At 43.3% G+C, this 21,335-nt stretch overlaps 1 protein-coding gene across 1 annotated transcript; it reads right to left on the minus strand.

Moving 5' to 3' along the window:
- Positions 1 to 1,795: 1,795 nt before the first annotated feature.
- si:ch211-250c4.3 (uncharacterized protein LOC100535981 homolog) lies at positions 1,796 to 18,669 on the minus strand. The gene is made up of 8 exons (XM_055029428.1): positions 18,424 to 18,669; positions 12,328 to 13,130; positions 6,517 to 6,678; positions 5,708 to 5,861; positions 4,491 to 4,618; positions 4,265 to 4,386; positions 3,009 to 3,116; positions 1,796 to 2,329 (listed from the first exon to the last, which is right to left on the minus strand). Exons 1-7 carry the CDS (start codon positions 18,500 to 18,502, stop codon positions 3,020 to 3,022), a joined length of 1,545 nt encoding a protein of 514 aa, XP_054885403.1. The 5' UTR covers positions 18,503 to 18,669; the 3' UTR covers positions 1,796 to 2,329; positions 3,009 to 3,019.
- Between the last annotated feature and the right edge of the window lie 2,666 nt (positions 18,670 to 21,335).

Genomic DNA, 21,335 nt, shown 5'->3' on the forward strand with positions numbered 1-21,335 from the left:
AATGGGTCGTCACCTTGTGACATTGTAATGTAGAGCTGTGTATCATCCACATAGGAATGGTAAATTAACTTATTACCTTTTTTTTTTACCTATTATAATCTGACTGAGCAGAAGCAAGTAGATGTTATATACCAGGAGCCCGAGGACGGAACCAAGAGGGACCTTGCATGTGATTTTTGTCACCCCTTATGAAAGTCACCTATTCCTATAAAAAAGTCCCTTTTCTTGTCTGCTATGTCTACCGTAGCAGACATTCCAACTCAGTCCTTCAGTTGCTTCTATAATATGTCATGGTCAACAGGCTTGAATGCGTCACTGAGGTCCAACAGAGCCACCACTGTGGTTCTTCCGGCATCCATATTTATACAAGCACCATTGAACACTTTGACAAGCTTCATTTTCCAAACAATGACCAACCACTTGCAGGCTGGTCAAACAATGCCTTCAGGCTAGATGAATGCCGTCCATTCATCAAGCCTGATGAATGGAAGGCGAGAGATCGACCTGCAACTTTGCATTGTTGATTTGTCCTGATTGTTTGTTTCCAGCAGTGATTTGATTGCTGCTCTTTTCAAAGCATAGGGGAGAATTAATAATACGAGGGATTAGTTCTTATTTGAATCAGATCGGACGCTGTGGGTAAGATATCGGACAATGCCACATTTCCAAAATTGTGTGAACAATGTCCGGTGGCTTTAAGCACAGCACACTTTTCTATTTGCAATCTTCAAATACCTTGCATCCCAAACACACTTGTTGTACGTCAGCCGACCGACTTTACGGAGGCATTTAAAATGCGATTCCCTACTTTGACCACCAGAGGGTACTGTGTTTTATTTTTTGTTTTTATTTATTTATTTATTTATTGTCATCTTGAAAAGCGTTTCAGTTTCATTCTGAAGATTAAGGAAACAAACCATTTACTCTCCACATTCTCATCATTGCTTCCTTTCATCCTTCATTCTGTAATGTCACTGAAAGTTTTTCTCCTTCATCCCTGAAATTGTCTGACGTCATCACCCTTGTTATGTCATCTTTTACGCCATAGTGTTTCATGCAAATTTTTGCTTGAATTTCAGACATGTTGTCAGGAGTTCATAGAATAAAAGAATAATGGTCACTTTACTCAACCACACACATGTAAAAAGTAAAATCAGAGAAACCGATCATTTTAAGTGGTCTCTTAATTTTTTTCTCTTTTTTTCACCCCAGAGCTGTATTTGTTTTTGGTGGGGTTTAAATGATAAATATAAAGAATAAAGGTGACAAAAGATATTCAATGTGTTTTCTTTTAAATAATTTGAAACGTGTGGCATGCATCAGTATATAACCCCCTTTACTCTGATATGCCACATAAAATGGCATATCAGAGTAATGCACTTGGTTGTACAGACAACCAAGTGCATGGTTGTCTGTCCTGTACAGACATACTTGCAAATGTAGACAGAGTAGCCATGGTAACAATGGAGGAGCTGCAGAGATCCACAGCTCAGGTGGGGAAACCAGTGGACAAGTCATTGCTGAACGGAAGCCGTGAGAAGTGATTTAAATGTGCAGCACGCTTCTTAGTTTTATTTTCAGATGAGTTGGAGGGGTGCGGCATCATGCTTTCATAACTAGAGTTATGAAAGAGTTCTTGTTATTATTATTATAACAAGACTAATAAAACATCATCATTCATGTTCTTAAAATCTTAGCATCATTTGACCAATGCATGGCACATGAACCTGAAACAAAACCAGGTGTGGCTCTTCTTCACCGAATCCAGGTTATGAAAAGAATACTGAAACAGGCGCATCATGGAATAACCTTTAAAGATGTATTTGTCGACATTCTGAAAATATTACATAAGGGGGAAAAAATAGCAGCTGGTTGTTATCTGAGACGTTTCTGGACTCTTCCCGACCTGTTTGAGAACGTCGGAACGTCGCAACAGAAAATCCTTTCCCCACATCCTTTAATAACGCTTCGCATGCACGCACTGTATACAAAAACAGCTGCCATTTGTCTGTAATGTATCTACCATATACCAAATGTAAAGATTATAAAGATATTTAAGCTTAGATTCAATAATAGAATGTAAAAACTCTACATTCTGCAGAAAATATATTATGTCACAATGCGGTGGTACCGTCCGACTTTTCTCTGGACAGAGTATAACACACACTCTGATGTCATTGTCCCAGAGTCATCTCTTTCAACATTCTCCTATCTTCTGTTTTCACACTCCTCTTCTCTTTTCTTTGCTTTTCTTCTCTTTCCTTTAAGCTGTCAGAGTTTCTTAGTAGAACCCCCTGATGTCTTCTTCTCAGCGTGAGCCCATTTGGATCTGATGTCAGCAGAACACAAAGAAGAAAAATAACAACAGATATGTATGTCAAACTGAAATGTAATGTGATTGTTGTGTGTGTGTGTGTGCGTGCGTGCGTGCCTGCGTGTGTGGGTGTGTGGGTGTGTATGTGTGTGATACAGGTTGCACAAGATCATCTGTAGCGATGTCTTGTTTGAACAATGGGTTCATGACTGGAGATCTTTCCACATTGATTTATTTCAACCATTCTGTCACCTAAGTGGTAAATATGTAAATACATATTCAATCGGGCTGAGGTTGAGGCTATTCTCAGAACCTAATATTGTCATGCTTATCTGTTTCAAAAGTTCTGATGTGTGCTTGGTAAGTCAGCTATGTCCAAGTTATATTTCCCTGATTTTAATCATCTAGATTAAGCAATACCACAGGAATGAAAAAGAGGCCTTCACCATGATCCTACCACCTCCAATCACAGAATGAAGGTTGGCTGACAGGTGTGACTGTGTGCCATGTTAAAATGAATATTGTGCTCCTTTGAATAAGGTATAGGTGACTAAAATATGAAGGGGCACAAGACCCAATCCTAGGGGAACACCACTTGTAATTGTGGATGGCTATTCCAAACAGAGCCAGTGACTATGGCTCATTGCTGTTTTCTTCAGACAAATGGGAAAGACAAAAATAAACGTGTACCTACCCGGATGCTTACTAAAGCCAAGAGATGTCTTCTTGTTTGTTCTGGTAGCCCAAGGCAATCATGGAGTTCCTGTTTCTGGTCAGGCATTTCGCTTGCTCTTCATCAGGCCTGTAAGAAAAACGTTTGGGGTTAACTGGGCTGAAAGCTGAAAATAAATTTGCAGTATAAATACCCAACGAAACTGTAGTGTACTGCTCTTGGATTTGGCATCCCTCCTGATGCCATGCATGACTTAGCGGGCGGATGCTGCCCTTTCTAATGAATCCTGGACTGCAGCTATGGCTCATCAGGTTGAGATATTCCTCTGATGCATACCTAAAGTCTGACTCGCTGACCCCGTCCTTTGGTTCTCTGAGTTTGGACTGAATTCCAGGCAGGAGAGAGAGCGCCAGCAGCCCTCCTACCCTCTGTGAGACTTCTCTGCAGTACAAGCTTTCAAGAACAGTAAAGTTCACATTTACCGAATCTCCTGGCCTCGCAAGGAAAAATGAAGCTCATAGCTTCTTTTATCTCCACCTGCCAGGAAGTCTCTGTTCGCAGCCCACAAGTAGCTGAATGTCTTTCGTCCTCCCATGCCTTCTTCTATTAATTGCGGTCAAATGACAGACATTCCTTCTGCTTTTTAAACTGTTTTTCTTTTATCAAAAAAAGGAAATAAGCACATTTTTATGGGGATTTCAGCAGCTGCTAGTCACGTCGGAGAAATGTTGAATTCCAAATAAAAAATGAAAAAAAAATAAAAAATACTAAAGCAAAATTATTTGGACTTTTGTTGTGGAAAAAATACACGGTTCTAGCCGCATTGCCACTTTCTTTTAGAAAGTTTGAAGCTACAACAGTTAGCATGTCGGTGTCTGGTGGTAAACTGAACGGCAGGACGGCAAAGTCCACAGGTCACTCAGAACAGAATGCATATTCTGCGCAATAAACACATTTATTTCAAAGCAATAGCTAATTTATCTGATGCATATGGTATAGTTATTTCTAACTCAGTTTGAAAATACTTGATGATCCCAAAGGGAAATTCCCAGTTTCTGGAATTCAAAGAGTTGTTGCAGATGTCACGTGATGTTCTTCATTTCATCAAGAATGTCTACGGCTGTCAACTCTGCATTAAAGTGTCATTATTTTTAAAAATCATGCAAAGTGCTAAATGTGTTTCGATGTCTTCCATCCATCCATTGTCCTACCCGCTTATCCCTTGTGGGGACGGGAGGGCTGCAACGGTCATGAAGAGTGCAGTGAATATTCCTCACCTGTAGAGCTGAGGACAAGACAACTTCAGCGAAGACGACGTCAGTCCCAGACCACTCTGGTTCTTCCCTTTACTTTTTCTCACAAGGTCTTTGACTCGACCCCACATGTAGTTTTCACTGAGCTGAAGTTAAGAAACACAACAGTAGGACAGCTGTTTGTCTTTAAATGTCCTAGATGAATGGATGGATGGATGGATGGATGGATGGATGGATGGATAACACTCACGCGGCCCATCGGAGGACTCCTCCCTTCTGTGCGGTCTCCATAGAGATGGGGCTCTCTCTCGGCGTAGCTCCTTCGGTTTTGGCTTCTCCTCCTTTCTGGGGTGGCTGACAAATCCTCACTACTCGTGCCTGAAGTATTAATCACAGATAAGACACTTCTGTTACCGGCTCTTCAAATTCGTCATCCCCAACACGTTGTCCAAATCAGACACAACATGGCTGACTCTGTCACTGTAAATTTATGAAGATATTCATGAAATTTCAAAGGTCATTTTGATTATGTAATAGTGTGTGTGTGTGTGTGTGTTTGTGTGTGTGTGGTGTGTGTGGGTGGTGGTGTGTGTGTGTGTGTGTTGTGTGTGTGTGTGGGTGGGTGTGTGGGGTGTGTGTGTGTGTGTGTGTGTGTGTGTGTGTGTTGATCTTTTGACCTTTAAACGCTCATTAATATCTTCAAGGCAGCACAAACATAACCGCTGGACAAACGTAGTCGAGTTGATTGACATCAGTTTTGTCTAAGTTGAAGAAGGTGATAACATCTGTTACATTTCGTAATATCTATAAATGACAGCAGTACAAACAAAAACGTCTCCTGCACAAACGTTTGACACCGTTTCTGTCTGATCTGAACAGGGTGGGGCGCGAGGTAAGCAAGTGTTAACTAATGATTTTAAAAGAAGACAACGAAGAGGCCTCCGTAATATTTAGAGGAGGAGCATTCCTTCCTCCGCCTGTCACACGTCAAGCTCCGGGAGAGGAAAGCGGCAGCTGGAGTCATGAATTGTGAGCTGTTTTTATTTGATATCTGGCCGTGCTTCCTCTGAGAGCCTTTGCCCTGAGACGACACCGCTCTGAGGTGATCAGGGTGGACTGCAGGAGCAGCTGTCTGGTAGACGCTGCTTTGTGTGAGTTGAGAAGGAGGGGATCAGTGTGGAGGGTAGAGGCTGAAGGAGACCTGCAGTCATATTCTCCCCCACATCCACGTAGACAGAGCTATTTCTGAATCAGTTTCAGTCAAACACGGCGTTGGCTGAGTTAAAGTAATGGCCTCATTGATGCCACCCAGAGCTCTGCTTATGGCTTTCCATAAGGAGAATCTGACATTTGACATTTGTCGCGAATCGGCGCGATTCAATTATTTGCAGTAAGGTTTATTCCGCAAATTGGCTGTCTTTACTGTCTGTCACATCAGCTCCTGACCAGGATGTGTCCTCATGCTACCTTTCCTGGCTGACAGCAGCGGGAGCCAGCTGACCTCCGGGATGGTGGACAGATCAGAGGAAGTACCACTCGGAGACAGAAAGTCACTTTTCGACTGCCAATTCTGGAAGGCCAACGTGGCAGAACCACAGCTGCAGTACCGCTGAAAACACTCCTGCGTAGACACAACACACACACACATGGACACACACACAGTGAGATCAGCAAAGGTCTAAATATCAACCACTGTCCTCTTCTGCTCTCACGTGAGAGGTTTGACCGACATGCTGGCCCAACCAAGTCATGTCTGCACGCTTGTAGTTAACAACAGTCACCCAACTCACCGACTTCCTTGCTGTATTACAAGATGACGAAACTTCAGAGAAAAAGTAAAAATGGCATCAGCCAAAGCCGGAATCGATTAGGCTTTTTAAACGCCGGTGAGAGGCGAAAACTGCAATCGATGCACCTCTAATCGAAACCACATGCATACTTTCGTTTACTTGTGATACAGGATATAGGGAGTGTTGGAAAAAATGGATTAAATCTCAATATATTTACATTTGCATTTTTATGTGGAGGGAAAGAAAAAATTGGTCCAAATCAAAACACAGCTATGATCTAATGTAGAAAGTTAGAGAAAATTAATATTAGGCTATTAGAAAAAATGAAGTAGGCTCAGTAGTTTTCTTTCCAAACACCATAAAAAACTTAGAAGTTATTGAAGTTTATCTTTTATTGAGAATCACTGAAAAAAACTACCACTATTTTTCAGTTTCTGCATGAAACTTCAAGCCCAGCCTGAGAGGAATCAAAGATCATTCACACACCTCCTTGGTTTTTCTCATCCTGCTGTCCCCCTGCAGGCTGCAGACCTGCCTCTGCAGACGAAGGTTCACCTCCTGCAGACGAGCAATTTTTTCGAGCAGCTGGCAGATGTGCTCCAGGTAACCCACGCCCGAGCCCAGGCGACTGGATCTCTGTTGTTGGGCCTGCGGAAACAGAACATGTGCACGTCGGACGAGATCACAGACACAAGAAAACATGGAGGGAGGGGATTGGAGATGGATCGGCTGCTCCCAACCACAGAGAAGTAAACATGGAAGAAGACAGAGCATTTGTAGTTTCACAGCACAGAGGGCCATTTAGCTCCATCCGTCTTCACATCTACAATTTATGTGCAGTGGTCGTTGTCTGCCACACAGAGCAACTCATTTGATGTCGATCAAACGATTTATAGTCAGGCAAAATGGCTTTTTTTTCGTTCCAAATGTGAAATAAAAGAAAGAAATTTTAAGTCTTTCCTTATCTGCTCTTTCTTTTTCATGGCCGGAAGGGAAAGTAACATTTTTCGCGCCCACCAGCTACAGTGAAGCGAAGCGCAGAAAGTTACAAATTGTTTATATCACCACAAATCTGGTCCTACAAGTTGTGAAATTGTTTCTATGTGAGAAACTGGACCTTAGAGATCCATATGTAAAATCCATCATTAGCTCTTCCATACGTTTTTTTAATGTCCTGAGTGTGTCTAGGACTTCAAAATAAATGTAAATGTATTCTCTGCTGGTGCTGCGCAAATATTTGAATATTTTTGCGGGTTACATTTTTCAGTCTGTCAATTTTTCTTTTCCCCTCTTACGTTTTTACGCATTTGCTGTGGAACTGCTGAACAAGGTCATGATTACTGTTTTTAACCTTTTTCTGTTTGTGATTTTTGCTCTTTTAAGCCTTGTTGTTCTTTCAGTTACTGTTTATCTAACTTGTACATACTATTGTTAAAGAAAAAGTCATGATTTCTGATTAATTGGTTTTGTGAGTCTGACATTTGTTTTCACTGTAGTTTTGCTTAGTTATGCCAAGATGTCAAAATGTTCACAGAAATATAAAAGTTGTGCACTAAATAACCTATTTATTCAGTTTATCAGCAACATCGTTGATCTGGGAGTGACTTTCACTTGAAATTAAAAAATAAATTCCTTTTCTCTCAACTTTTAAAAAGTCTTCTCTTGGTGGTGGTCGCACCAGGTCAACACAGGCACTCTGGGCGATAAGAGGAAATCATGAGCAAATATTTATCCAATTATCAACATTCCTAAATTTGACCCAACAAAAGCAGGATATGAGCTCAGACTTCCTACGCTGATGGCTCTGAAGCTGGAGTTGTGTTGAGGTGACACCACTCTTTTCTTTTGACATACAAATACTTCCTGGATCACAAAAGGTTCTGAAACAAGAACATCTGCGCACGTTGTGCTGCCTTCAAAAACACTGAAATGTTTGCGTGTGTATGAAAGTGCACAAAAGAAGCAGCCCTTCTGAGAAAAACATTTTATCACACAGGATCTCGCGTCTGACGACAGCCCAGAACCTCTTCCCTGTTCACAGGCGAGTCCATTTCTCAAGTGAATTTTTCCTAATCCACACAAGATTGAAATAATACATGAGATTCAGATCTATGAATACATCCCTCCAGTAGCTCCTGCTTATCCGGGGTCGGGTCGTGGGGGTAGGAGCCTCTGTAGGGAGGCTCTCCAGCCATTTGTTCCAGCTCCCCTAGGGGAATCCCAAGCCTCTTCTGGGTCTTAATCTGGGCCTTGTGCTTCGGTGCCCGAGCCTCAACTGGTTCCTCTGGACGTGAAGGAGCAGCGGCTCTACTCTGAGTCCCTCCTGGATGACTGAGCTTCTCTCTTTCTCTCTAAGGGAGAGTCCAGACGCTACGGCGAAAACGCATTTCGGCTGTTTGTATATGTGACCTTGTTCTTTCAGTCATGACCCGATTCATCGAAAGCACATGTGTCAAACTCAAGGCCAAATCTGGCTCGTCCGTGACCGACACGGCAAGAAATAAAGAGCCACATCTGACATCATTATGTTCGCACAAATATCATAAAAAATCCTTACAAATATTTCTAAATTAGCGAAATATGCGATTTTGTTCACAAAAGCCACCAAAACAATCACAAAATCCTGGAGGGACAGCAATTTAATAGTAATTTAACAGTTTAATTGGTTTTATCAACACGTTCTGGCACAACCGGCCCTTTAAGAACATTCGGGTTTTCGATATGGCCCGAAATGAAACTGAGTTTGACCCGCTTGATTAAAGGTTTATGGTTCTAATCATAGTTTGATTAAAAAGCACAAGTTTGTTGACATTTAGAAAAAGATGTTCTTTCTCAGCAGGACATATGGAGGTATACATTGAAGTTTATGTGTATAATTTAGTTTCGTGGGGGGAAAAAAGACTGAAGTTGCATTTTGTGTCATTTTTCGCCACTAAACAAATAATGGCTAAGAACGAACATGATGAGTGTGTAGTAACTTCTGACCAGGACTGTTTTTCCTGCCAGCAGATAAAGTGAGTGCGTGTGGGTCCATAATTTGAGGAGTGTTGGGTCTCCCACCGGTCCGAGTCATACTTCCTCAGAGATCACTGAGGGACCCACTGCTTGGATCGAGGAATGGGAGTAAGGAGGAACGTCTTTTTTTTCCTTTTTTTTGTGCAAAGTGAGCAATCCCAGTGCAAACAAACAGACACACCCTGCTCTGCTTCCTCCAGCCTCCAGTTAATTGCGTTGAGTCATGGGGTAGTCACTGACAGAACCTCTGATGGGACCACCAGACCCAGAGACGCAGCTCAGAAATGAGACATGAAGCAACCCGGATGAAGAAGGACACTTCTGGAGATCACAGTGCAATACTCTATCCTTGCAATATTTTCTCACACTTTGTGTCATAAAGGAAGTGCTACTTGGTTCAGGTTTTCAACATGTCTGAATGATTATTTGCTTCTACTTACAGGCAGAAGTTTTGAAACTAGAGATGTTAAATTCTCACACCAGTAACTCCTGTCTAATAACTATTCCAAATAATCTGGGTGATGTTTTTTTTTTTTGTCCTTCCTCTTCTCTAAAGGCATTTCTTAAAATATCTGCTTTAATCATCAGAAAGATTGGTATCCAAACTCTTTTCCAAAAGGTGAAAATACATATTGCTTTCCTGACTTAAAACACAAAGCAATTTCTTTTTTTTGTTTTAAATACCTGTGATTAAATATGCAATATTTTAATGAAACAAAGTGACAAGTGTTTTGTCTTAGTGAAAGGCGGACAGTTTTCAAAACTTTATGGGTAATGCTTCTCAGTTTGTATGGTCTGAAAAATATCTTATTTTATTCCCAGCAAGCAAAAGAAAAACTTTCTTAAAGTACAAATTATTAAGAGAATAAATGTCGACTTTTTTTCCAAGTAAAAAGTTGCAGGTTACAATAAAAATATTTGCATATAAGTAAAATACTTTGTGTCTTCCACTTCCCACTAAAGAAGAAATTAAATTTGTAAAGAATTAAATTCTTGTGCTAAAAATAATAAAAGCTTCCTGAAGGGTCAAATTTGGAGCATTCTCAGTGGGCAACTCAAAATAGTTCCCAGGGCCACAAGTGGCCCCCAGACCACACTTTGGAAACACCTGATCAAAAACAATATGGGAAATGTGTCTCCTTGTAAAATATAACTGTGGTGTTGTTTCCATTTAATTTATGAAGTCAGGAAGGAAGTAATCCTTGAGTTTGCTTGCAGTGTTGTATTGTTTGGCATTCAGAAAGCTGCCATAGCCGTGACAACAAAAACAATTGGGATGCTTGGTTTTTTTTAAAAAGAAAAAAAAAAGTACAATATATTGCTAAAATTTCAAATTGTTTTGTTCTGGATGTTCTGGATGTTCCGTTCCTGCTGGCAATCAGTTCACAGATGTCTGATTTTTAAGAAATCCAAAGCAGTCGTTGAACATTATTTATGCTGCCAAACAGAATATTTTCTCAACACTTCCAAACAACAGATTCAGATTCCTTTAAATCTGTAGGACTCTTAAATTAATTGCTAAATTATTTATACTTTAAATGTGAGTTATTCTGTAAACAGTTTGCTTTTCCAATCTGTTCAGAGGGCATAACTGTGAGAGAGGAGCTTCGTGTGTCAGCTAATTGAACCAACCACATCTGGGCTTGATTTGGGCTCACTGTGGGGAAGCCAGCAGAATCACTGACAGTATTGCTGCTGGTTAGAGCGGGGGGCCCGCTCGCTCCGGGCCCCCATTTCACAGCTGCTAACCCACTGTGTGATCTCCAGACCCTCATTCTACTCCAGCTGTTCCAAAACACACTCAGGAGTACAAAGAACATCTGTGGGTCCCAGCTGGAAAGTGTCTTCTTTATTAGTTAAGCCTGGGGGGTCAATAAGTCAATAAAAAGAAAAATAAATAAATAAAACAGCCTTTAAACTAAGTTCAAACTAACCACAATAAAAATGAATGCCAAGACTGAGATAAACGAGTCCATATGTTGCTGCCTGGCAATGAGAAAAATGAAAACTATGCACTCAGTCATGCATCCAGATTTAGAATTACGAAGCGTTCAGTGATTTTATAATCCGTTTATTCCCATTCTAAGAAATTCTATATGACTGATCACACAGTAGGAAAGTGTAGTAACACTTTATTTGAAGGGGTGCGGAACAAGACTCATGACGCTGTCATAAACCTGACATGACATCTGTTTTGAAAATGAGGGCGTGTTCATTCGGTAAGTAATGACACTTTTAATGCAAAGCTCCTTTAAAAGTGCCAAGTTTGCATTATTTGGTGAATGTATACACTTTGATGCAAAGTTGGCACTTTTCATGGACTTTCAATCCAACTTTTAGAGCAGCTTTGCTTTAAAAATGTCATTATTTACCAAATGACACATCACAGCAACAGTCATAGACATTCATGAAGACTCCTTCGTGTTCATGACAGTGTCGTGTCAGGCTTATGTATGCGCACCCCGTCAAGTAAAGTGTTACAGAAAGGGCTTTGGTTTCTATTTTATGAATAGTTATTATTTGTTTTTAACGTAGAAAAAAATTATAAACCAGAAAATGGCCTCTCTGGTGCTTCGTGGAAGGTATAAAAGAAGCATTATCTCTGTAGATATGTGGGTAATTTGAGACATTCAACACCTACTGCATACAGCAGGACCGGCTGCCAACCTGTGGGCTCGGAAAATAAGGAGGGTTGAGAGAGGGAAAGGCCGGCCGATCATCAACAGTATCCCTTTGTCAAATTTCCAGTACCTCAGCAAACTCAATAAAGTGCTGCATCATACTCAGCTAACTGGCTCTGTCCGAGGGACCGTTAGGTTCTTGTGTCTCATTTCGATCGATGTAAAGAGAGGCCTTCCAACTCGACATTGTCTCAAGAGCCATCGCGACTCAGACGTTCTGCGCCTTCTGTTAATAATCCTTCTCCAACCCGTCCCTCTTTGCGAAACAACAACGGGGATTCATGCGGAACGTTTGCTCACATTCCTCTCTGTAATAGCTGCTGGTAATGAAAGACGTCCTCACAGCCTCATGCAGGAACATCAAACGGCTGAACGTGACTGTGCAGCTTCGACTGCTGCCAGGTGCTCTCCCACAGACCCATCCAGTGAGAGCCAGAGAGTGGGCATCACACAGAAAGACATGACATGATGACTCTGAGCAAGAAGAGTCAGTCGGGCTGTCGTCACGTCAGCGGTTCACCCGCATCAGGTCAACTTTAGAGTATGAAGAGTTCCCATGACCTGGATAGATGGATGGATCATCAAACAATGGTTTTCTTACCTCACTGAGCTTACAGCATGTGTCCATGTAGTCCTCCAGACTGTCCCTGGAGCCACTTGTCCTCAGAGACTCAGCCTTTACGTCCTCGTCTGTCTCGTCCTCACATTGTGCTGGTGAGAATTCGTCCGTGAGCTTTACGCTCTCCGAGCCATTGGTGTCATCTGAAGAGATTTTCTCATCACGTCGTTCGGATCTGTCGCAAACATCTTCACAGGAAAATCCTGCAGCGTCCCTTTGATCCACTTCCTCACTTATGTACATTTTTACTGTTGCAACTGAAGGGTCAAAGTCGTCTCTGTCGGTGAACACGTCGTCTTGGGCATCCACTGTTGAATTGGTGCTGTTCTTTAAGCCGTTTGCCTCCTTGGAGTTTTGGTTCTTTGCAGCTCGCGCATCGGGGGAGGAGGTAGAGTCAGAGTCCAAGTTGCAGGAGTGACAGGAGGACTCTCGGCTGTGGACCGCAAAGCTCTTTTCTGAGCCTGTGGGGGTAGACGGAGAGTTGGCTCCGCTGGGCAGTTCCACTCCAGAGTCCTCGGATTCAAACTTGTACAGCCTGGAGAGATGGGAGTCCGAGAAAATGCCTGGCACCGGTAGGTATCCGGTGCCAGAATCCATCCGAGACCCGTCTTCAGGATGGGAGTTCACCTCTGAGGCCTCTGGAGCATTGGGTTCAGAAACTGGTGCTGCACAGAGAGAGGAGACGGCGTCTTCTGCTGACCGGAGCTTTTCATTGAAGTTGTTTAAGAGCTTCATTTTTGTCAGCACAACATCGCTGTCCAGGACTGAGTTCCTGTCTCCTTTCCCTGGTAGACAGAGACAGCAAAAAAAAAATTTAATTAAAAAAAACATTATTTCTGTATAAACATTATTTATACAAGATGCAGCACAAACATTGAGTTTCTTGTTTTTCACTAAAGCTTCGACCCTCACAAGTCTTCTGCCCAAACTCACTGCCTCATCCACAGTGACGACGCGATAAAACGAGCAACGCCGTTCCACTTCCCTTTGGGGTCAACGAAACGTTTTCACATTTACCTGAAGTGATGAAAACCAGAAACCTATGAGGGAATCTTCCCTGTTTTTGTGACATGGGTGTTCATACAGGACACCCGGACAGAAAGGCTTATTATTTGTTTTTATAATAGACGGCTCTGCCTCTTGTTCTTGACTCTGAATTCAAAACTGTATTTTCTTTGGATCCTCATAACATGAACTCATGACATAGTCTCATTCAAACAGTAGGAAAGGTGCGGTCTGAAATAAGTTATTTTTCTCTCTCTCTCTCTCTGGCTTTGTCTGCCACATGCTGCTCGCTCTGTGAAGCCCACAAAACTCCTGTTTCCTGTTTTTGCCCAATGATGGGAACAAAAAGAAAACAGCTGAATCATTGTATGCATTTTAGGTTGGCACGTTAGCAGCTGGATTGCTGTTTTTCCTCTTTCTTTTCCCAGTGACCTCACGGGTCACATTGTGTGGAGTGTTCAAGGTGTGTTTGTCTGTGCAGTGGCACAAATGAGTGTTTACCATCACGCTGGTAGCCAAGCCGTAATGTACAGAGATTAACGCGCCACAAAGACAGGTACGGATACAAGACTCCGGCGTTAAGAGAGATGCTGCCGTAAAGCTTTGCTCGCTCTGGAGGAAAAATTTATGTTCGCGCCTGGAAACAACGATTCACACTTGGTAAAACTGTCGGGTGAAGAACGAGTTACTCTTGAGGCCAGACAAAGACGCTTGGAGCTTTTTTTCTGCCTTTCTGACACGAGGCTTCAGGACGTGTCTGTTCTTGTGAAACCCCAGCAGACCGAGAAGGGGAGCAGGTTGCCTTTAATTACACGTTGAAGTCATCCGACCGGCCGGGCTGTGTAATCTGACTTCTTGCTATTGTGACACAATCCTCGCCAAAGCGTCCCTTCGATCCCGCTCGCGCGGTAAACGCCTGCTGCACAGGTGTTCCCGTGGGCCTGGCGGTGCTCATCCCTCGCAAACAGGAGGAGCTCCGTCCTGTAATCGTTGAGAGTAATGCTGACTCAGCCGATCTCCAGTCGCGCACAACACAAATCATCCTGAAGCCTGGCTTCTGTCCGAGAACATCCGTCTGCCGTTTCCTCCCCCTACCCCCTCAGGTTCATTCCGACATTCCAGACCCAAACTGGTGGATTGGACACGTCTTAAGGACTGGGTGGATTGACCTGTTGTCTTCTGCGATGCCTCAGGCTCATACCGCATGAGAAAAACACTTCAGCGATGCCTCCACGGCTGGAGGTAAAACACACCCTTCGTGCAGGGGCTAGAAGGGGTCAAGAGGGGTTGGGAAAGAACCTGGCACTCAGACTGGGAAAGTTAACCAGGCTCTAAGATAAACACCAGCATTGGATTAGACTAATTAATAATATATACATCAGTAACACAGTTCATTTAAATACCCCAAAGTTATCGTCCCAGACGTTTCGGCGATAACCGATAATATTGTTGTTTTGAGACAGTTTGCCAGCATTACAATGGTAATAATGCAGGAACACATTCTCAAAGACCAAGAAGCTTGAAATTCCAATTAACATTTAACACTGGAACTGGAAGACTCTTTAAATATCCAAAATAAATCAACCAAACTTCAGGAACAACAAATTGGATGAATTATGAAGTTTCGGGAAACAAATTTAAGGGTCAGTTGAGACCAAAACTCCCGAGTGAAGACTTTTATGTCCAGTTTTTGGTAGAAAGAGAAAAATAATAAATCGTAAAATTAGAAATGATTGAGTCTTGTTTTAATTCATCGTGCGATTAAGTGATTTATTGATTATTGTGACAGGCCTAGTGAGAGGTACGACTTGGCCGAAGTGCTTGAATGTCGGTTCGGACATAAATAAGGTAATGCCACTAATAATCTCTTTTAACAATATCACATGCATTTCTAAATTTCCTCATTGCTACATTTACCTATTTGCGAAGAAATACTCTAAGCCAAGATAGAGCCTTGCTGCTATCTGGCAGAGGGAGGGGGGTGATGTAGACTCGAAATGGTATCACAGCTTTTTTGTGGGGTTTTATGGTGACGACATAAAAAGTTGTGGTTAAAATCAGCAGCAATAGAAGTAGCGATCTAAACCATGCTGTCAGCCACAGCTGCACCTCAACGTGAGGCGCAGTTGGGATCATGAGAGTAATGTCATCAGCTCTGAGGATGCTAACCAGACTCCCTTCCACTTATCAAAGTAAATGCATGACCCCAGCACTGCTCTGTCCTGCCAGACACCATTATGATAAGACAGGAATGTGCAGGAGCATTGTGGCTTCAGTCAAAAACTCCCTGGGAATAATTCCCTCCAACGGCTGAAGATGGAAGCAGCTCATCCCTCAAAGTGAAGGCCGAGGCAATGCTGCCGCTGTCCTGCCAAATGTTTTTGGAGGACGCTCTCGGAGAAATTCTTGAGAACTGAACTGTTGTAGAACAGAAGCGCCCTTACAGGCGATTGTGTCGGGTTGCGGTTTGGAAAAGGCCAAACTGTGTCCTGTGTGCTGTTTGATGAGTGGCGCTTGATGGTGGACCCAAATGCAGAACAGCAGAGGCACGCACGGAGTAGATTGAGATATTTAATGACATATTTAGAAATAAAAAAAAAAAACGGAGCCAGGGGCCGAACAAAACCCATAAATCCAAGAGAGAAAACCAGCCAGGAGTGAATGAAGGAGGTGTGATTAAATACTGGGGGAATGAATGCTGGAACAATGGATCTGGGCTGATGAGTTAACAGGCTGCAGAGGGAGACAGATGGACAGGAAGTGACACAGCGGGTGAGGGAAAGAGTAGTGGGGACTAGGAAAAGAATATGACAAAAATAACTAGAAAAAGACATTTAATAAAACCACAGCACCTAAGAAAGGACTTGACACAGGAAACAAACAGAATCACTAGCAAGGAACTGAAGTAACAAGGCAGAACCAACAGAGACCAGAAACTGAGGAGCATGAAGGATCACAACACCCAAAACAAACTCAAACACACCCGAGATCCTAACGCCCTGAATGTGATCTGCGATAAAAACAACGCCGGAGACACAGGAGTCGTCCTGGCAGCTGCACCGTCCGCAGCCGTCCGCACAATAGGCCTTTCTTCTTGCTCTAAGAAACACGGCAAACAATGTGTCTGCTGTGGAGCAGAGCAAAGCGACTCCTGAACGGCGGCAACAATGGGCAGATTTACTACGCCTCCCACTCCAAGGCATCTGTGGGATTTGCTCTGCAGCAGGTGTGGGGGGGGATCTCCTACTGTAAATAATCTGACAGTGATATCTGAGTTGGGGTTCAGCTGTGGAATGCAGAGCAACCTGACGCCGTGATAAGAAAGCTCTGTGTGCTGCTGCACGCTTTTTCACACAAACCACGGCTGCTCTGATTTTGTCGGACCTTTAGTTGGCCAGGTGAGGCGACGAAGAGCCACCTCTGAGTTACAGCACCGACCCGGGCAACAGGCAGCGGTAAAAATAAGTCGGCACAAATCTCGTGGATGACTGGGTCACAGAAAGAAGCCCTGGGACCCCCGGACCACGCTTAATATCAGGCATATCAGTGACGGCCGATTCTTACATCTGAAGCCAAACTTATCAACCGTGGCAAAAGTCTAAAAATCGATCTCACGTTGAGAGACGTTTGACTGGCAGGCCGGCCCACCAGGTCATGCCTGTACATTTAAAGTTAATAATCATCACCCCAGTGTTGCCAGCTCAATGGCTTTCTTGCCAAATTTAGCAGCATTTTAGGTGGAAATAAATCAGAATCGGCGGGTTCGGGTTTTTAAAGATCGGAAATCGCCGATCGGGCCAGAAAACTGCAATCGGTGCAGCCCCAGTTGATATCATCCTATAGACAGTCATTTCTACACATACAGGATAATATTGACCCAACTGATGTCCCGTTTCACTCCTCATCCAGATGGCTTAATTTCTTAAAGCTCCAATCAGTTCAGTAGAGGATTGGACCAGTTTTGTTCATGACCAGAGCGGATCAGAGAGGGAATCGTGTTTTAACAGTCCGGGTTGGGTTCTGCCCCGCCACTGAGGAGGAATCTCATCCCTCTATCCTTCACATCGCTCCTTCTGCTCATCGAGCTTTACCACTGTTTGTTCCTGCACAGCTCTGTTACGGTCCCGCCACCGCATCTTAAATCGAGGCCGAGCTCTCGACTTTGAATAGGCCACGAGTGACACCTTCATTCTTTTTCAGTCATTCTGTTGAGCAGCTGCTGCAGTTAGTCACTGATGACTCGGTCTAGACCAGAACCTCAACTGCTGGACTCACAGCTGGAGGAATTCACAGTCTGATTGACCACCAACCAGCCCAAAGCATCGCCCTCCACCGCCGTGCTTCGTATATGTTTGTGCTGATATGCCATATTAGGGGTTTTTTTGTTAAACATGGGGCTGACTGAACACGCTTAGTAAATTGCTGCAGACTCTAAGCTGGATCTCTTTTCCAGATCCTGCTGTCATCCAGGAGTTAACATGACCAGATGAGTCAATAGCAGCTGCTGCCTTCCCCCTGATAAATCAGACAGCGTGACAGAAAACATCTGGCCGCAGGTTGTCGGAGCTCAGACAGATTCGGGTGATTCTCCGCACACTTCTTGTCTGTGACGTCTGAACGTTCCCTCCGGTCCCACGGAGGAGGAAGAGGTCCACGTCTGTTTGTTTTTTTCTTCTTCTTCTTTTTGTCACACTGTGGCAACCACAAAACAAACTGCTGCTCGCGGTTTTCATGGGAGTGGGAATAAAAACAAGAGGAGGCCAGGGAAGTTTTTAAGACCGCCGACCTGCTTTCAGTGGCAACAACAGCAGCTGAAAGCCCGAAACTCTCCTCAGACCCTGTCTGATGAATAACAAGAGAGGCTGCAGGTCACAGTCACCTCATCACCGAGTCCCTGAACGTTTGGAGTCATCTTGAGGAACAACGGCAACAAATGCGCCGCGGGGGGCGAACGGGTGCCGACAGAGAGGATGATGAGTCTGCAGGTGGTGCAGGACCATGACAGGAAAGAAATGAAAGCAAGCTGTGACGGTAAAGACAATGTCTCTGAGGAAGGAGCTGAAGGAGCTTTACCTTTTCTCCAAGGAGCCAGAAGTGAGAAAGATCTCTGCCAGCTGATGACCAGCCCAGCCTTTTTCCTTTTCACACTCATGTTGATGAAATAAAAATGAATAAATAAAAGAATAATAAATAAATAAATAATCAAACTTAAAAATAAAAAAAAAAGAAATCAGATTTTTTTTCAGATATTCCTCATTGGGCGTCTCCTCCGGTTCGGAGGCTGGTTGTGGTACCGGGGTCCTGCTGCGGTCCAGGAGCGGCTCGCTGGTCTGTGTGAGCAGCCCGTCAGCTGAGCTGCACGGAGGGGGGAGAGTGGGGGGGCGGGACTCCAGCAGGAGGAGGAGGAAAAGGAGGGAACATCAGGACGGGTTTCTCTGCAGCCCCAAAGAGGAGTGGAGGAAATCAAGAAGGAGTCTCCTCACTGGAGCTGCGAGTTGCATCCATGCACGTTCTGGGTTCTGAGTCAGCAGAACTTTGCTGAATACCGCTCCTTTAAATTAGTTCCTTGTAACATTTCTTACTGTCACTTCACATACAGACACTTGCTGACAAAAAATGGAAGACAATATGAAGTGAATGGAAGATAATACGCAGGTCTCAATGTTATTTTAGCTATAAATCTCTGAAAAGAGTGACGTCTGTTTCCTTTCCTTTCTTCTTCTTTTTTTTTTTTTTTTCCTGCATGACAGACTGCCCGTCTGGACAAGACGACACTGGAAATCCCTTGAGATGCACCTGACCTCTGAATGCTATCGGCCACGCTGAATTTTATTGAGAAGTAATAAAAGGGGCTGAATGCATGTGCTCAGCTTTTCACTTATATTTGATTCTTCCTTTTCTAAAAATTAGTTTTTCTTTGTAGTTACTCGCTACTTTGTGTTGGCCTGTTCCATAAATAGACAATGGGACATTTTGGACAATTAAAAACGGGTCGTTTTTAAGGTTGGCGGCGAAATTAAACACCTTTGCGTGGCTCTGTATTGTCAGCTGCATCCTCGATGCCTAATTTTGTGTCTTTATAGCTCAGTTGTGATAAATCCTACAGATTAAGCCAAGTGCTTTTCTTTCTGTCCACACCCAGTTAGTGTCTCTCTGAGGAACTGATGTGAAATATTTGAACAGCAGTAGGGGGGGGAGGGGCGCAGCAGCACTGCTGTCTTTAATTACCAGCCGTGGGGCAACACTGAACTACACAGCTCAGATGTTGTGATAAAGACTTCATCCCAACAGACAGGTTGCTCTTTTTCTGTTTTTCTTCCCCCCCCCCTCATCCCCGTGTTGTTACGATACTTGGCTTGATGTTATCTAAAGATCAGATTTCTTCAAAAATATTGACTCTTTAATGGAAGTGGAACCTTTTCTGGAACTTCTTCTACAGCGATCATCTTCGTCCTGGAACACCAACACGAAACAGTCATGAATTTGAGACGCGTCCGAGGAATATATATTATTCCTCGTAAAAAAAATAAAAAAAAAACACACATCTCCTACGACTTTGTTGAAAATAAAAGTTGACTTAATCTGACGTTTTAAGTTCAAAAAGCGGTAAAAAAAAAATTATAATAATCATATTACGAACTCCTCCCATCATCACACCACACCATAGAGCTCCACCACAACAGACGGCAGCCATGTATTGAACAAGAATCAGGCGAAAGAATGACCTTTGACCTATAAATTGCGTGGCTCAAAACCATCACTCTGAACGCACTGTTAACATCTTATTAGGATCCTTTGGTTGTTTTAAGGCTTTTTCTGTTCTTTTGTTTTTTTTCTTCTTTTCCTCGGTGATGCTTTGCTTACATGATCGGTTTTGCATGTCAGAGCACAACACATGAAGGATTAGAGCATAAACTGAAACCTGTGAGTTTTGTTTGTGAGAGCAACAACAACAAAAAACTGCTGAAAATAAGAAACGACTTCACTGCTTGAGCACACAGTCTGTTATTAATGCCGGGTAAACGTGGTGACTGGATTGAAGAGTCAAAAACAGTCTTTCAAAACCCTGAGACATTATGGAAGATTCATCCAGGTGGCTGATAGCTGATGGGTTTTCTGAGAAATCAGTTTGTTCCAGCAGAGCCGGTTAAAGCAACAAAAACACCCCGAGTGAAATCTGCCAAAGTTCAAACCGCAGAGGCTTCAGTTCCTAGACTAATAAACCCGAGACAGGAGAAATGTTTTACCAAGATTCATTTCATCACCGTTATGTAAGGAATGAGGCAGACTGCAATCTGTCGGAAAACCACAGCAGGTTCTGCTTTTCTAAAGTCTTCTTGGCTGAAGGAATGGCAGAATTCACCTTTTTCTGCCAAATTTGAGCACATAAACAAGGAATTTGACGTCGTTTCCACTTTGATCTGATTGAACATATCTATCTGTACAGACAGACATTTGAAGAGGAGCAGCAAAAGCCAATAAGGTGGATTTGCACTGATGTATACCTTATCTAAGACATGCTACTGTGGAATTGTTAGCATATCGTGATACTCAACCGTTCCATTGGGCTAAATTGCTCTGGACAGACGTATGTCCTCAAGCCATTCATCTCTTGGATCCTTTTAAGTCCATGGAGTAATTGCGACCACTCCAGAGGAAATCCCTGTTATTTAAGCAGATAGGATCACAGATGTTGCATCTTTCCTTTTGCTCTCAAAAAACACGAGAAGGAAAAGCGTTTCAGTAACGCTGACCGAGACCAAACCTTGCAGTGTGAGTGGAAGGTACTAGCAGAATAGTCCCCCATGACAAAAAATTTAATTGGGCCTCCCATGCAGCTGCTGTTACAATTTTTGGAGTCTATCTGACCTATCAAAAGCGCCATCATTTTGGGGCGTGCTGTGATGCCACAGGGGTTTAGCACAACTCACGTATGGAGGCCTTAGTCCTCGTCGCGGGTTCGACTCCCAGCCCTGGTGACATTT

The sequence above is a fragment of the Poeciliopsis prolifica genome, unplaced genomic scaffold, assembly GCF_027474105.1.
Source record: "Poeciliopsis prolifica strain line A6 unplaced genomic scaffold, Auburn_PproV2 SCAFFOLD005, whole genome shotgun sequence".
NCBI classification, from domain to species: domain Eukaryota; kingdom Metazoa; phylum Chordata; class Actinopteri; order Cyprinodontiformes; family Poeciliidae; genus Poeciliopsis; species Poeciliopsis prolifica.

Coding starts and splice junctions, on each gene's coding strand:
- si:ch211-250c4.3 (XM_055029428.1), bottom strand. CDS start 18,502: ATGAGTGTGAAAAGGAAAAAGGCTGGGCTGGTCATCAGCTGGCAGAGA. Junction 6,679..12,327: donor CATGCTGTAAGCTCAGTGAG/GTAAGAAAACCA, acceptor CTGTTTCCGCAG/GCCCAACAACAGAGATCCAG. Junction 4,387..4,490: donor GGAGTCCTCCGATGGGCCGC/GTGAGTGTTATC, acceptor TCTTAACTTCAG/CTCAGTGAAAACTACATGTG.